The 14,592-nt window shown below is 34.9% G+C and overlaps 2 protein-coding genes across 2 annotated transcripts; both read left to right on the top strand.

Annotated features, from left to right (window-relative positions):
• The first annotated feature begins 2,352 nt into the window (after window positions 1-2,352).
• LOC107933509 (uncharacterized) lies at window positions 2,353-7,711 on the top strand. The gene is made up of 2 exons (XM_016865736.2): window positions 2,353-2,614; window positions 7,367-7,711. The coding sequence occupies exons 1-2, from the start codon at window positions 2,471-2,473 to the stop codon at window positions 7,517-7,519; spliced, it is 297 nt and encodes a 98-aa protein (XP_016721225.1). The 5' UTR covers window positions 2,353-2,470; the 3' UTR covers window positions 7,520-7,711.
• Window positions 7,712-7,893: 182 nt separating this feature from the next.
• Window positions 7,894-10,453, top strand: LOC107933508 (L-type lectin-domain containing receptor kinase S.1). The gene has a single exon (XM_016865734.2). It carries the CDS (start codon window positions 8,273-8,275, stop codon window positions 10,280-10,282), a length of 2,010 nt encoding a protein of 669 aa, XP_016721223.1. The 5' UTR covers window positions 7,894-8,272; the 3' UTR covers window positions 10,283-10,453.
• The last annotated feature ends 4,139 nt before the right edge of the window (window positions 10,454-14,592 follow it).

Genomic DNA, 14,592 nt, shown 5'->3' on the forward strand with positions numbered 1-14,592 from the left:
CTTATACTATTAACACGGCCTCTCAATACGCGGTACGGCTCCTGACATTATTATATTAGCGAAATAATTAATACAGTATAATTTAATTCAACAAATAACATGACTATGAAATAAAAATTTTATTACCATCTCCTTAATGGTACTTGATATGTGATTTGTATTATTAATCAAAGAACCCATTTGTTACAAATCTGCAATTAAAAAAAATTGAATTCATTTTTTCTTATTTCAAAAGATAAAATAAATTATTTCAAATTTTAGAAATAAACACGGTAAATATCTCATAATTTCTCATTTTTTACCTACAATTTTTTTTATGTTAGATAACAATAATAATATAATTAAAAACATATAAACTATCTAAATATAAAAAACATACGAATTAAAAAAAAACTAGAAACATACCTAATTAGAAGAACTTCCAAATAACCTATAAAATTATATAACAACAAATTTAATCAACATTTTAATAAATCAATAAAAATTATCAAATAAATATATAATAATATAAAATTACATTATATAAAAATTACATTAAAAAATCACAAAACACTAAACTGTAAATGCTAACAATTTATAATCATATACTAATACAAATTAACTATAAAATTATTTTTTTAAATACATTACTAAAAAAAATCACAATACACTAATACACACTAAACCACTAAACACTAACAATATATAACATAATCTTAAATTACTAATAAAATAGCTATAAAAATATATTTTTTAAATATATTACTAAAAAAAATCACAATACACTAATACACTAAACCACTAAACACTAACAATTTATATAACCTAACCTTAAATTACTAATAAAATAGCTATAAAAATATTTTTTTAAAATATATTACTAAAAAAATTACAATACACAAATACACTAAACCACTAAACACTAACAATTTATGTAACCTAATCTTAAATTACTAATAAAATTGCTATAAAATTATTTTTTAAAAATATATTACTAAAAAAATCACAATACACTAATACACTAAACTACTAAACACTAACAATTTATATAACCTAATCAACTATAAAATTATTTTTTTAAAAATATATTATTACTAAAAAAATCACAATACACTAATACACTAAACACTAACAATTTGTAACTTAATCCCATAAATTATTAACAAAACAAATAACTATAACAAAATACAAAAAATTAATAATTTATAACCTAATCATAAACTACTAACAAAATAATTATACATTTTTTTTAAATTTACATTGGTAAAAACTCACAAAACACCATAATTTTATAATAAATTACTAAAATAATACATTACCCTTTTTTTTTTCTTCTTCTTCATTTTTCTTCTCCTTCTCCTTCTCCTTTGTCTCTTTTCTTTCTCACAATCGGTGGCTGCTTCAATATGGGGGGACCACGCTTATAAGGTCCCCATAAAATTTTTTTTCCCATGAGTGAAATGACTCATGCATGAGAAAAAATGGGCAGCATGCAGGGACAAGGCAACAGCAGCAGCTAGGTGGGGGTGTCGTGCCTACCTGAAGGCTCTACCCGTTTCGGGTATTTTTTACCCGTATAAAACTCGTATTTTTACATATATATTAATATAAATATTTAAAAAATAATATAATAATAATTTTTTAAACGAAAAAAAATTAATATTAAAAAAATCGGTTGTGCTTGTCAGGTAGGCACGGCCTAAAAAAATATATCATTTTTGTAATTAATCTGGCTGACAACCTATTTTCGTGTATAATTTTTTTTTTATAATATTGAGGTAAAAAACCCACTAAATAGACTTTGATAACTGAAGTTTATACATGTAGGTAATGAAAGGCTACTAACTAAATTTTTAAAAAGTAATAAAATGATAATTGAATTATTTAAAAAATTTATTCAAGTTATTGAATTATTTTAAAAAAAAATTGATTCATTAGATTTTTAATTTTTTTTTAAAAAAAGTTTAACTAGAGAGCTCTAAACAATAGTTCCACGATTCGTATGATTGATTGATGTCTATCAACAGGTAGAAAAAAGTTTTTTTGAATTTTTTTTATAGATTCATGGTGTTTAAAGTAATTTCATAAAAAATAACGGAACTATAGAAGAGAAAAAAAAAGAAGAGATTTCGATTAGTGCAAATGATACAAACAGAGAAGCTATAAAATAATAATTTTAACGGCTCAATGACTTAAATGAAAAGTTTTAAATAATTTTATAAGAATTTCAAAATGTTTTAAAATTAAGTAATTAAAATATAAATTAGAGATATTTGGTACAATTTAACCAAAGAAAAATAAAATTGATGGATCGGTGAGCTTTGAACCCAAATTCGAACAAATTCTAATCTGCTTTGGACAAATTAGCAGGCTACATGAGCCGAAAGGAATACTAGAAGGCCCAAAAGGCAAGCAAATTTAAACCGCCACGCCAGTGGCACAAGTTCATAATTTGAAAATTAATTAAATTTAAAAATTAAAAGAAGAGAAGATGCTACAGTTCCCGGCGTTCATGACGCAGTTCCCGTCGACGATGAGGACTATTCCGTCGTCACTTTTGCTTCCTTCTCAATGGCCTCAACCCCACAACGAAGAGCTCCTCCTCGCCATGGAGGAATCTAATCTCGAAGACAAGGTACTTTCAAATTTCCCAATCCCCTCTCTTCTAGGGATTTTCCCCTCTCACATAAATCATACAATTGGTATAATAAAAAGTAACTGTGCAGTAACCACTTTCTCGGAAATAGGCAAACGATTTTTTTATTGCTGAAGAATTTATGAAAATAATCACTTAATTTAAATTACGCATATTTTAATGAATGCCCATCCTTCATACTGTGTTTATAAGAGATTTGTAATGCTAAATTAGAGGACTGTGTTGCGGAAGCGACGATAATATTAATAACAATATTATCAGAAATATTTAGATAATTATTATGCCAACAATTATACTAAGAAAATTCCCAGTTAAATTGGAGGGGTCACAATGGTCCCGCTTAAAACCCAACAACTAGACAGAACTCACTTAGATATTTATAGCAATAATAACTAAATAAATATAACCAACATAAAGCTATTAAATAAAAGCAAACAAATAAGAAATAAAATACCAGAGTTTTAACGAGGTTCGGCCAATTTAGCTTACGTCCTCGGACACTACCAAATTAATATTTCCTCTAGAAATATTACAAAGGAGAAGATTTTGGGATGATACAACCAAAGGGGGAGGGGTTCTATATATAACAAACCAAACCCCCTCCATTTCTATCTTTTCCTAATGTGGGATATTGCCAATATTCAACAAATCTCCACCTTGGCGATATTCCACATCTTCGAACATCTTCTCATAACACAAACTTCAATAGTCTTCAAATTTTGCAACCAATCGCCTTCTTCCCTTTTGGTAGTTGTGCCAGCTTCCACATCTTGTTTTTCTCTAGAGATTGCATCTCCTCTTCCATTGCACCTAACCATCTATAATTCTCTAAACTCTGAATGGCTTCGGTGTAAGTGGATGGAATATTATCAACAACTGGAAGTGCATAAGCTACCATGTCAGTGAAACGAGCAGGTTTCTGAATTTCTCGTCTCTGCCTTCTGACTGCAATTGGCTCTGATTGCTGTTGAGGTTCTTGGGTAGAAACCTCTTCCTCATCTGACTCTGCATCTGCCAATGAAGAATCACTAGTGGTACCTTTTGCTGGAATTACCACACTCTGCTCAAACTCCACCTGCTGCGGAGTACACTCCACCTGCTGCGAAGTACTACTCACTCCTTCTGGATTTACCTTATTCACCATGGCAGATTCATGAAAGGTAACATCCCTACTGATTATCGTCTTCTTTGCCTCTAGACACCACAAACGATATCCCTTAACACCAGCATTGAAGCCCATGAATAGAGCCTTCTTTGCTCTTGGATCTAACTTTGATTCTTTCACATGATAATATGCAATAGAACCAAAAATGCGCAAGGTGTCATAATCAGTAGCAGGTTTTCCATACCATTTCTCCAAAGGAGTCTTGCCATTTATAGCAGATGATGGCAAATGATTGATGAGATGTTGAGCGTACGTCACAGCCTCAGTCCAAAACTTTCTATCTAATCTAGCATTAGATAACATACATCGAACTTTCTCCACAAGCGTTCGATTCATACGCTCTGCCACCCCATTGTGTTGCGGTGTTCCACCTACGGTGAAGTGCCTTACTATGCCACAATCTTGGCATATCTTCAGGAAAGGATCGCTTTTATATTCTCCACCGTTGTCTGATCGGAGAACCTTAATCTTCCTTCCTGTCTGATTTTCAACTTTAGTTTTCCACTTAAGGAAAACTTCAAGCACCTCATCTTTGTTCTTCATAGGAAACACCCAAACTCGTCTGGAAAAATCATCAATAAAGGTGACAAAATAACGTCTTCCTCCAAGTGATGGAGTCTTGGACGGTCCCCATACATCAGAATGCACATAATCCAGAATACCTTTAGTATTGTGAATCCCAGTGCCAAATTTCACCCTTCGTTGTTTTCCCAGAACACAATGCTCGCAAAATTCAAGTTTGCAAGTCTTTGTACCTTTCAATAATCCTTGCTTGGCTAGAGTTTGCAAGGATTTTTCACCAGCATGGCCCAAACGCATATGCCACAGCTGTGTTGCCTCAGCGTCCTTCTTGGTACTCGTAATTGCTGCTGCTGTTGTCCCGACCACTGTACTACCTTGGTAGTAATACAGATTGTTCTTTCTTATGCCTTTCAACATCACCAATGCTCCTGAAGTTGCTTTAAGAACTCCATCTCGTATTGTCACAACTAGGCCTTTAGATTCTAACGACCCCAAAGAGATGAGATTCTTCTTCAACTTTGGGACATATCGTACATCCCGCAAAATTCTAGTAGATCCATCATGACTCCTCAGTTTAATTGAACCTATCCCGGCTATTTTACATGTGTTATCATTACCCATGTAAACAACCCCTTCATCTAGTTTTTGAAATTCAAAGAACCATTCCCGAATGGGACACATATGATAGGAACAACCAGAATCCATGATCCACTCATCTGCATATAATGTTGAAGATGTCATACTAAGAGAAAAGTCTGACTCTGCTTCACTATTGCATTCTGCAACATTTGCATCTTGCGGAGTCTTCCCTTTTTTCTTCAATTTTGGACAATCTTTCTTCCAATGTCCTTTTTCTTTGCAAAAAGAACATTCATCTTTGGCAACAGCTCGACCTTTGGACTTTCTTCTCTTCCCCTTAGACTGACTTTGCTGACGACCTCTTGTTACCAATGCTTCCACTGCTGCTTCACCTGAACCTTTCAACTTATCCTTTCGGCGTAGTTCATAGCTATACAATGCAGCAGTTACTTCATTGAAAGTTACTTCCGATTTTCCATGAAGTAGAGTAGTTTCAAGGTACTCAAACTCCTCAGGAAGCGATCCCAACAACATTAACGCCAAGTCTTCGTCTTCAAAAGTCACATCCAAATTCAACAAATCAGCCACCAGCTGATTAAAATTGGTAATGTGCTCGTTCATCGTGGTACCAGGAACATAACTGAAACGAAACAGTCTTTTCTTCATATGTAACTTATTTTGACTGTTCTTCTTCAGAAATTTCTCCTCCAATGCTTTCCACAATTTACTTGCAGAAGTCTCTTTACTGAATGTATACTTCTGCTCTCTGGAAAGACATGATCGAATTGTACCACATGCCAATCGGTTGATGGTCTTCCATTCTTTATCATCAACCCCTTCTGGTTTTTCTTCCTCAATGGCAATATCTAGACCTTGTTGAAAGAGGGCATCTAGAAGCTCGCTTTGCCACATGCCGAAATGACCTGTTCCATCAAAAATTTCCACTGCAAATCTCGTATTTGCAGTTCCAATCCTCGGCAAAATGTACGAAGTGGAAGTTGTTGATATGGATGGTTTTTCTTCTGTCATTTTTGCCATAGCTTCTACTTAATAGCCACCAAATGCAGAATACCCACAAGCTTTAGGAAATGTTTCTGATGTGTAAGATCAGACTAAGCTGCAAACACAGAGCATACTACAAAACCTTGGCTCTGATACCAATTGTTGCGGAAGCGACGATAATATTAATAACAATATTATCAGAAATATTTAGATAATTATTATGCCAACAATTATACTAAGAAAATTCCCAGTTAAATTGGAGGGGTCACAAATGGTCCCGCTTAAAACCCAACAACTAGACAGAACTCACTTAGATATTTATAGCAATAATAACTAAATAAATATAACCAACATAAAGCTATTAAATAAAAGCAAACAAATAAGAAATAAAATACCAGAGATTTAACGAGGTTCGGCCAATTTAGCTTACGTCCTCGGACACTACCAAATTAATATTTCTTCTAGAAATATTACAAAGGAGAAGATTTTGGGATGATACAACCAAAGGGGGAGGGGTTCTATATATAACAAACCAAACCCCCTCCATTTCTATCTTTTCCTAATGTGGGATATTGCCAATATTCAACAGACTGTTCCCCCCCCCTTGAAATATCAAATATGAAGTATTTGAAACATGGAGGTCCTCTTTGCTATTTAAATTGGAGCACTGATACAGCTATGTTTGTCTTTCTGGCGATTTAGTGGATGTGCTATGTGATGGATTTTGTAGAGACAAGCTACTCCATAAAATTCTTAGCCTCTATTTAACAAGAATTTAATAGCAACATTCTTTTCTTGTTTACCAAAGTTGATGATAGAATTTCATGTAGGAATGCTGTGCTATTGATATGCTATTGTAATTCATTTGAACAAGTTACAGTAAGGACAGTAATTCTACTTGCTCAAAAGGAGCACTAATAATGTTAAAAAAATACCTTGTTTTCTAAAAGATTCTATGCTTCGGGGTTCGAAACTTGACGCTGAATGCATGTCACCGAACCAGGATTTAACAGATAACATGTGTCAAAAACCATGCTTTCATATACTTTCGGTTTTCCTAGTTCTTCCCTTCATAGTTGCTAGGTTGCTAGGATAATGGTTTTTTGCTGAGAAGTGGAGGCAAGTACTAAGAAGTGCACTGGACCTTGGATATGCCGGAGCTTAACTTGAAAATGGTTTAGCTGGTGATTACATGTTTTGCAGTTCCCTACACGGTTGAGTGCAATCAACTGGAGAAAACTTTTTTCCTCTCACCCTGTCATTGTGTTGTTTCTTTCTTAATTCTAATGTTGGATTACAAGTAGTTTATGACATCAGTAACGCTCATCTCCTTACCATATAACTCAACATGAGCATGTAATCAGATTGTCAGAAGTTTGTAGAAGCTGATGTTTATCTAGGTGGGGGTTTCATATGTTTGCCAGTGATGGTTTTGTTAACGCTTGTATACTTAATTTTTGCAGTTGAACGAAATCAGGGATACTAACAGAAATTTGGTTGTGATTGGGAAGACAACTGCTGATAATGATAAAGAAGACGATAATGATGCGGATGATGATGATGCTGACAATGCAGAAGAATCTGAGGGTGAGGAGTTTGAGCAAGAAACTGGTTGAAAACTATATTCTCTCCGGTTGTCTTGCTTACCTCTTATTTAAAAATCCCAGTCGTTAGTCTCTGTAAAAGTTCTAGTAAAGACTTGAGAATTAAGATAACCATTAATGCTATTTTATGTTCCCACAAAGCCAGTTTCGGGCATGTAGTTCTTGCAAGCTTCAATCAGAGTAATTCGATTTAGATTTTCAACTCACACATATTTTGAACCCTTTTTTAGTCATGGAAAACGATTTTAATTTCTATAATAATTTGATTATTTCGAATCCTTGGTACTTAAATGTGTATTTTCAGTTTTCAATTTTTTGAGGTTTATTCTTTTTAATATGTGATGGTCTAATTTAAGAATAAGGACAAGGTATTATTTTTTGGAGGTATATCAAAAAATCCAAATTTAATGAAAGAAGTTGACTGATGAAATAAGAAATATTGACCAATGAAAGAAATGAAGTATTCATAATGACACTGTAAAACCCAAAATCAAACCGTACCATAAAATCGTTTTAAGGCTAATTTGAGACACAAAACGGTTTAGAGTAGGAAGGGATTTTGGGTGAGAAATAAGACAGATCCAGCAATGCGAAGCAAAGACCGAGCGTGCAATAATGGTGATAAGTTGAGGCGGCTAATACTAATCTAACCAAATCAACAATTAATAGAATGCACACCTTTTTCTTCTATTTTATTTTACAAATAGTCATCGTCAGCTGATAGACTTTGTTTTTTCAGAATCACCCAACCATCACCGGACAGACATGAAGCTGCTCCAATGTCCCCACTCCCAGCCTCTCCGTCGTCCACTGCTCCTCCTCCTCCTCATCATCATATTAGTCTCCCCCACTTCTGCTCTCGACTTCCTCTTCAATTCCTTCACTACCGCCGTCAACGCCACCAATCTCACCCTCATTAACGACGCCCGAATCGACACCTCCACCATCCGCCTCACCAACGACTCCAACCCCCTCTCTTATGGCCGCGCCTTTTACCCCACCACCCTTCGCATGATCCCAACTTCTAATTCCTCAACCCTCTCTTCCTTCTCAACGGCCTTCGTTTTCTCAGTCCTACCGCAAATCTCCACCAGCCCCGGTTTTGGCCTCTGCTTCGTCCTTTCCAACTCCACTTCCCCTCCAGGCGCTCTCGCCAGCCAATACTTTGGCATCTTCACCAACGCCACCTCTCCTACCGTGGCTCCCCTTCTAGCAGTTGAGTTCGACACCGGTCAAAACCCGGAATTCAATGACCCCGACGGTAATCATATCGGGATCGATTTAAACAGTATTATATCTGCTCAAACAGCTACAGCTCAGTATATTAATTCTTCCAATGGAAGTTTCGTTCCCCTTAACATGCGAACGGGCCAAAATGTTCATGCTTGGATTGATTTCGATGGTTCAAATTTCGAGATCAACGTCACGGTTGCTCCCGTCGGCGTTTCCAAACCCTCTAGGCCAACGCTTAATTATAAAGATCCCGTGATTGCTAACTATGTCGCTAGTGAAATGTTTGTTGGGTTCTCAGCGTCCAAGACTCAGTGGGTTGAGGCACAGAGGATTTTAGCTTGGAGCTTCAGCGATACGGGTGTTCTTAGAGAGATTAACACGACTGGTTTGCCTGAGTTTTTCATAGAATCATCATCATCTTCTTTGTCATCTGGGGCTATTGCTGGAATCGTAATCGGCTGTGTTGCTTTTGTAATTATCTGCGGATCTGGGTGCTATTTTGTTTGGAGGAAAAAGTTCAGGGAAGAAAGTGAAGAAGAGATTGAAGATTGGGAACTCGAGTATTGGCCTCATAGATTTTCTTACGATGAGCTTAAACAAGCCACCAATGGATTTTCCAACGGAAATCTTCTAGGCGCCGGTGGGTTTGGTCGTGTTTTTAAGGCGACGCTTCCAAATACGACGGAGGTCGCGGTTAAGAGCGTGAACCATGATTCCAAGCAAGGATTAAGAGAGTTCATGGCTGAGATCGAAAGTATGGGAAGGCTCCAACATAAGAATCTTGTTCAAATGCGAGGTTGGTGTCGAAAAGGAAATGAACTCATGCTTGTTTATGATTACATGCCTAACGGAAGCCTTAACCGGTGGATTTTCGACAAACCAGAGAAGCTCCTAGGTTGGAAACAGCGGCTTTTGGTTTTGGCCGACGTGGCCGAGGGTTTGAATTATCTGCACCATGGCTGGGACCAAGTTGTTGTTCATAGAGATATCAAATCAAGCAACATTTTGTTGGATTCTGAAATGAGAGGAAGGCTTGGAGATTTTGGATTGGCTAAATTGTACGAACACGGACAAGTTCCCAATACAACGAGGGTGGTGGGAACTTTGGGTTACTTGGCACCTGAATTGGCCACGGTCGCGGTTCCTACGGCGTCTAGCGATGTTTACAGCTTTGGGGTAGTGGTTTTGGAAGTGGTGTGTGGGCGACGACCGCTGGAGATGGCATTGGAGAAGGAAGAAGAGCAAGTGTTGATTGATTGGGTGAGATGGCTGTATGGAGAAGGGAGGCTGAGGGAGGCGGCGGACGCGAGGGTTCGAGAGGAATACGAGGGTGAGGAAGTGGAGATGATGTTGAAGCTTGGGTTGGCTTGTTGTCACCCTGATCCTTCGAGGAGACCCACGATGAAGGAGGTGGTGGCGGTTTTGGTTGGGGAGGAAGTGGGTGCTGCTCCGGCTGAGTTGTTGAATGAATTAGCTCGTGGTGGTGGTAGTGGCAGCGGCAGTGGCCGAGAAGATTCTAGGGAGGAAGCGCCACCAGTATGAATACGGTTTTGCCCTCTTTTTTTCTATCAACTTGAATTAATTTTTGGGAATAATAATGAAAGTGGGTGGAGCATTGTTGACTTTATTATTATTTGTAGGGTTCTTGTACACACGGCAATTTGATTAAAGTTTTGTCATTAATGATATTTTATTGAAGTATTATTTTAATAATTTAAGTCTGTGCTGACTGCTGAATGTCGAATGTGTGGGTCAAAATCTTTTATCAATTAAGAGTTTGGAAGGCTGGTGGAGTTTTATAATTTTTTTTTTGGTAAAAAAGAAAAGATAAATTATCAAATGCATCAAAGCAGCACTTTCTTTATCTTTTTGTAATAACTCTAAATTTTTTTTTGCCTTTATTTAACACTTGAAGACTTGCTTCCCATATTAGACTAAATTTAGCTACTTTATTCGCGGCCAAGTTTTATTCTCTCGGTATACGTCTAATCCTTCATTATCCTTCAACTCTCATCAATCTCTGAGCCTTCTAAATACAGTAGTACTTTGAATCTTTCAATTCAAAATTAGTTAAGGTTTGAACTACCTTAAAACTGTCAATTTGAATTATAACTATACACCATTTATCTTGTAAAATAAGGAGCCCATCAAGAATACCCTATACTTCAACTTCAAAAGGAGAATAATTACCTAAGTAACTATTGAAACTCAGTATCCAATTGCTAAACTGGTCTCATAATTTAGTTGTATAAATTCGTGTTTTACTAATGAGCAAGTCACTTAAAATTAGATTAAATTAAATTATTAAGTTAATTCATCTATCATTACATCTAAATTATATGTAAAATTAAGGCATATCACACGAATCATTCCACTTTCTCATTTTATATTTGAATCCATTGTTTCATTTTATAACCATATCGGCCTTCAAGGCTCGTAACAACTGTATCATGTGGTCTTTCACATGCTATTATCAATACTATAATGTTTATATACTAATTCAAAATTATCATTCAATATTCATTATCATTTATCAATTTACATATTTTATAATCTTTGTTAACCAGACACAAACTCAAGACGGAGATATGGATCATTCAACCATCACACCAATATAATTAGCATTCAATGTATCATCGGTATGTCTGAAGTATATTGTGCTCTACGCCTTATTTGTAATACCCTAAAAATTTTTACAGTAAGATATTATCCTTTATATAGTAAAATAAGGAAATAAAGTGACAAAAAAAGGAAATTTTGAGTTATGTCAATATTGAGAAGTACATTATGATATATTAATTCAAGAAAGGACTAAATTGTAAAAGTGAGAAAAGTTTTGTTGCACAAGAGTAAATACTCAAAATTTGAGGGGTAAAGTGTAAATATGAAAAAGTTAAATGACCAATAGTGTAAATATTTTAAGAGTGGAATGATCTAGAAACTAAAAAAGTTGAAGGACCAATAGTGTAAATATTTTAAGAGTGGAATGATCTAGAAACTAAGGAAAATGGATGAATTAGGACCAAATTGAATAGGTGAAGAACTATGAGGGACTAAATTGCAATTTAGCCAAATTAAATGATGACTCAAGGATGGAATTTTAAAAGATAATAAAGGGCAAAATGGTTAATTGGAAGAGAGAGAAATAGATAAAATAATGATGATGTTGATGATATTTTATGATTATTTAATTAGATATATATTATTTTAATGAGATATTTTATTATTTTATTATTATTTTATTATTATTTCATTATTAATTATTTAGTCTAAAAGGAATGAAAGATGAAGAATTTTCATCATCTTTCCATGCATGCAGCCAACGTTAGAAGAGAAGGAAAGAAAAAAATTTTCTTTTCTTTACAATTTGGTCCTTCCACCAAAAATTCACCATTTTCACCTAGAAATCAAAAGAATTTCCATAGCTACTAAGAGAGAAAAATGTTAAGGAGACCATGGGGAATTAGAATATCAAGTTGGATTCAAGAAATAGAAGCTGGAAGAGAGATAAAATCAAGTTAAAGATTAGTATCAATAAAACAAGGTAAGTATATCAAGATTTCAATATGTTTTTAAGTTTGTTATTATTGACAAAGCATGGAAATAATGTTATAGTAGAGTTTTCTTACATAAGGTTCTATGTTCTTGATATGTTAGTGAAGAGAAAATAAGAGAAAGTGATGAGAAATGGTGTAGAAAAAGAAAATAAGGGTGTTATAACATGGTAATTAATATATTGTACTAAAACAGTTTTGGACAGCAACAGTAGTCTAAATTTGAAAAATCGTCAAAAATTTTAGAAATCTAATTATAGGATGAATAAAATATGAAATTAAATCTTATTAAGTCTAGTTTCTTATAGAATAAATTATGTAAGCAATGGAATTGTAAATCATGAGATATGATGAACTTTGTGAGACAAGGTCAGAATGATTTTGGGTTCCCCTGTTCTGACTTTGTAAAATCATAAAAAATTGGATAAAAATAATTAGGGGCTTAAATTTACATGTTTATAATCTTTAATGAGTCTATTTTCAATAGAAACAAACGGAAACATCATTCAAATTCTGTACGAGGAGATAATTAATTTTTAATAAAGAAGGGTCAGAACTGTCAGACAGCAGAACAGGGGTAACTTTAAAGAATAAACTGCACTTATTGGCTAAACCAAAAAATCTGAAAATTTTATGGTAACAATATATATAAGTATAGTTTCAGGTAAAATTAGCATATCTTAATTTTTAGTTCTATAGCTCCAGATTTAAATAATTTAGTGACTATGACGCAGATAGACAGCTTGAATATTCATAAAAGTAAATAATAAAAATTATGGATAATGTTACTTACAAGTGTGTTATCTACGTTAAGGATGTGGAATGGAGAGGAGGAGGAGGAAAAATATGTATGAATATTCATCTAGCATGGCTAATTTGTATATTTTAGGCTCAGGGACTAAATTGAATAAAAGTAAAACTTTATGGGAAATTTTGTAAAAAAAGTCAAAAATGACCAAATTGCATGAAATGGATTATTTTATTATTTAAATTACAAAATTAAATGAAATTATTAATTTAGTTCAAGATCGGAGGAAAACATGTTTTAGGGATTAAATTGAAAAGTGTTGAAATTATGGAAAATTCTGATATTTTATAGAATTCATGGACTGTTATCAATGCATATGAGAATAATAGCTGGAAATAAGGATTAAATTGCAAGAATTTTATTTTCCTGACCCTAAGGATGAAATCGTCATTAATTAAAAGTTTAGGGGTAAAATGGTAATTTTACCTAGAGTATTAATTAAATACATTAGAATATAAAATGAATGAAAATGATGATTGTATTGGGCCAAATTTGCCCGGCCCATTAACCTCAAACCAAATAGTGAAGAAATCAATAAATTTTGTAAATGTCCATTTACAAATATGCCCCAAATACCTTATACAAACCCAAATCAATACCCCACAGCCCAACAGTTAAACCTAAACCAAATCATTACATGGCCCAAACCAATCACATAACCTAGACCTAAAATTAAAACCAAGTCACAAGCCCAATAACTTAGCCCAATACCCTAAACGGCTCAGAAATTAAGCCCAATGTCAGCAAACCCTAGCAGCCTTGGCTTGCGTCGCAGCAGCCCCAGCAGCCTCCAGGCGCCGTACACTCCTCCTATGCCAGCACACGCCCTCGTACACATGCCACGCACCTGTACCTGCAAAGAAATGGACAAGACAACAACAACAATGGCCAATACGAAAAAAGCACAAAATTGTATTTCTTTTTATTTCTTTTTTGGACATTCGGCTATAAAACCGATGATTTTACATTGTAAGGGGGTTCCTTTTCGAAAACATACAGAAAACATATGCAATAGAAAAGAAAAAAGGCAATAGACGAAGAGAAGGTGGTTTTCCCTTCTTCTTTTAATCCTCTGTTCTTTTACCTGTTTCAGTTGAATTGCATGTCATTTACATCAAAAAAAAAGAAAAAGGTAACGCCTTACCGTGAAAGCACGCTGCGGGATCCCTTTCTCTTCGCCAGAATCGAACTGTAGAGGGGGTCTTAAGGCAGACAAAGAGACTCCAAGGCCCGAACGGTTTAGTCTCCGTTCATGGTGGTAGATCGGAGCTTGGAGGGACATTTGGGGGCTGATTGATCAACAAACGAGGAAAAGGGCTAGGGTTTGGCCGAATGACTCAGTTTCCAGGCCTTTTAAAGGGTTAAATACGACGCCGTTTCAAGCCGATTTCAACGGCTCAAAAATGACGTAGCCTGGAAAAGCCCCAACCCGATCCGTTTAGCTACCCCGATGACCCGCGTGTTTTGGCGGTGAGGGTATATTTGCAGCA

The sequence above is a fragment of the Gossypium hirsutum genome, chromosome A12 (genome assembly GCF_007990345.1).
Source record: "Gossypium hirsutum isolate 1008001.06 chromosome A12, Gossypium_hirsutum_v2.1, whole genome shotgun sequence".
NCBI lineage: Eukaryota > Viridiplantae > Streptophyta > Magnoliopsida > Malvales > Malvaceae > Gossypium > Gossypium hirsutum.

What these genes read in the sequence shown, in the direction of transcription:
- LOC107933509 (XM_016865736.2), top strand. Translation starts at nt 2,471, where the DNA reads ATGCTACAGTTCCCGGCGTTCATGACGCAGTTCCCGTCGACGATGAGG. An exon ending in AATCTAATCTCGAAGACAAG is followed by an intron (nt 2,615 to 7,366) that starts GTACTTTCAAAT and finishes TAATTTTTGCAG; the next exon opens with TTGAACGAAATCAGGGATAC.
- LOC107933508 (XM_016865734.2), top strand. Translation starts at nt 8,273, where the DNA reads ATGAAGCTGCTCCAATGTCCCCACTCCCAGCCTCTCCGTCGTCCACTG.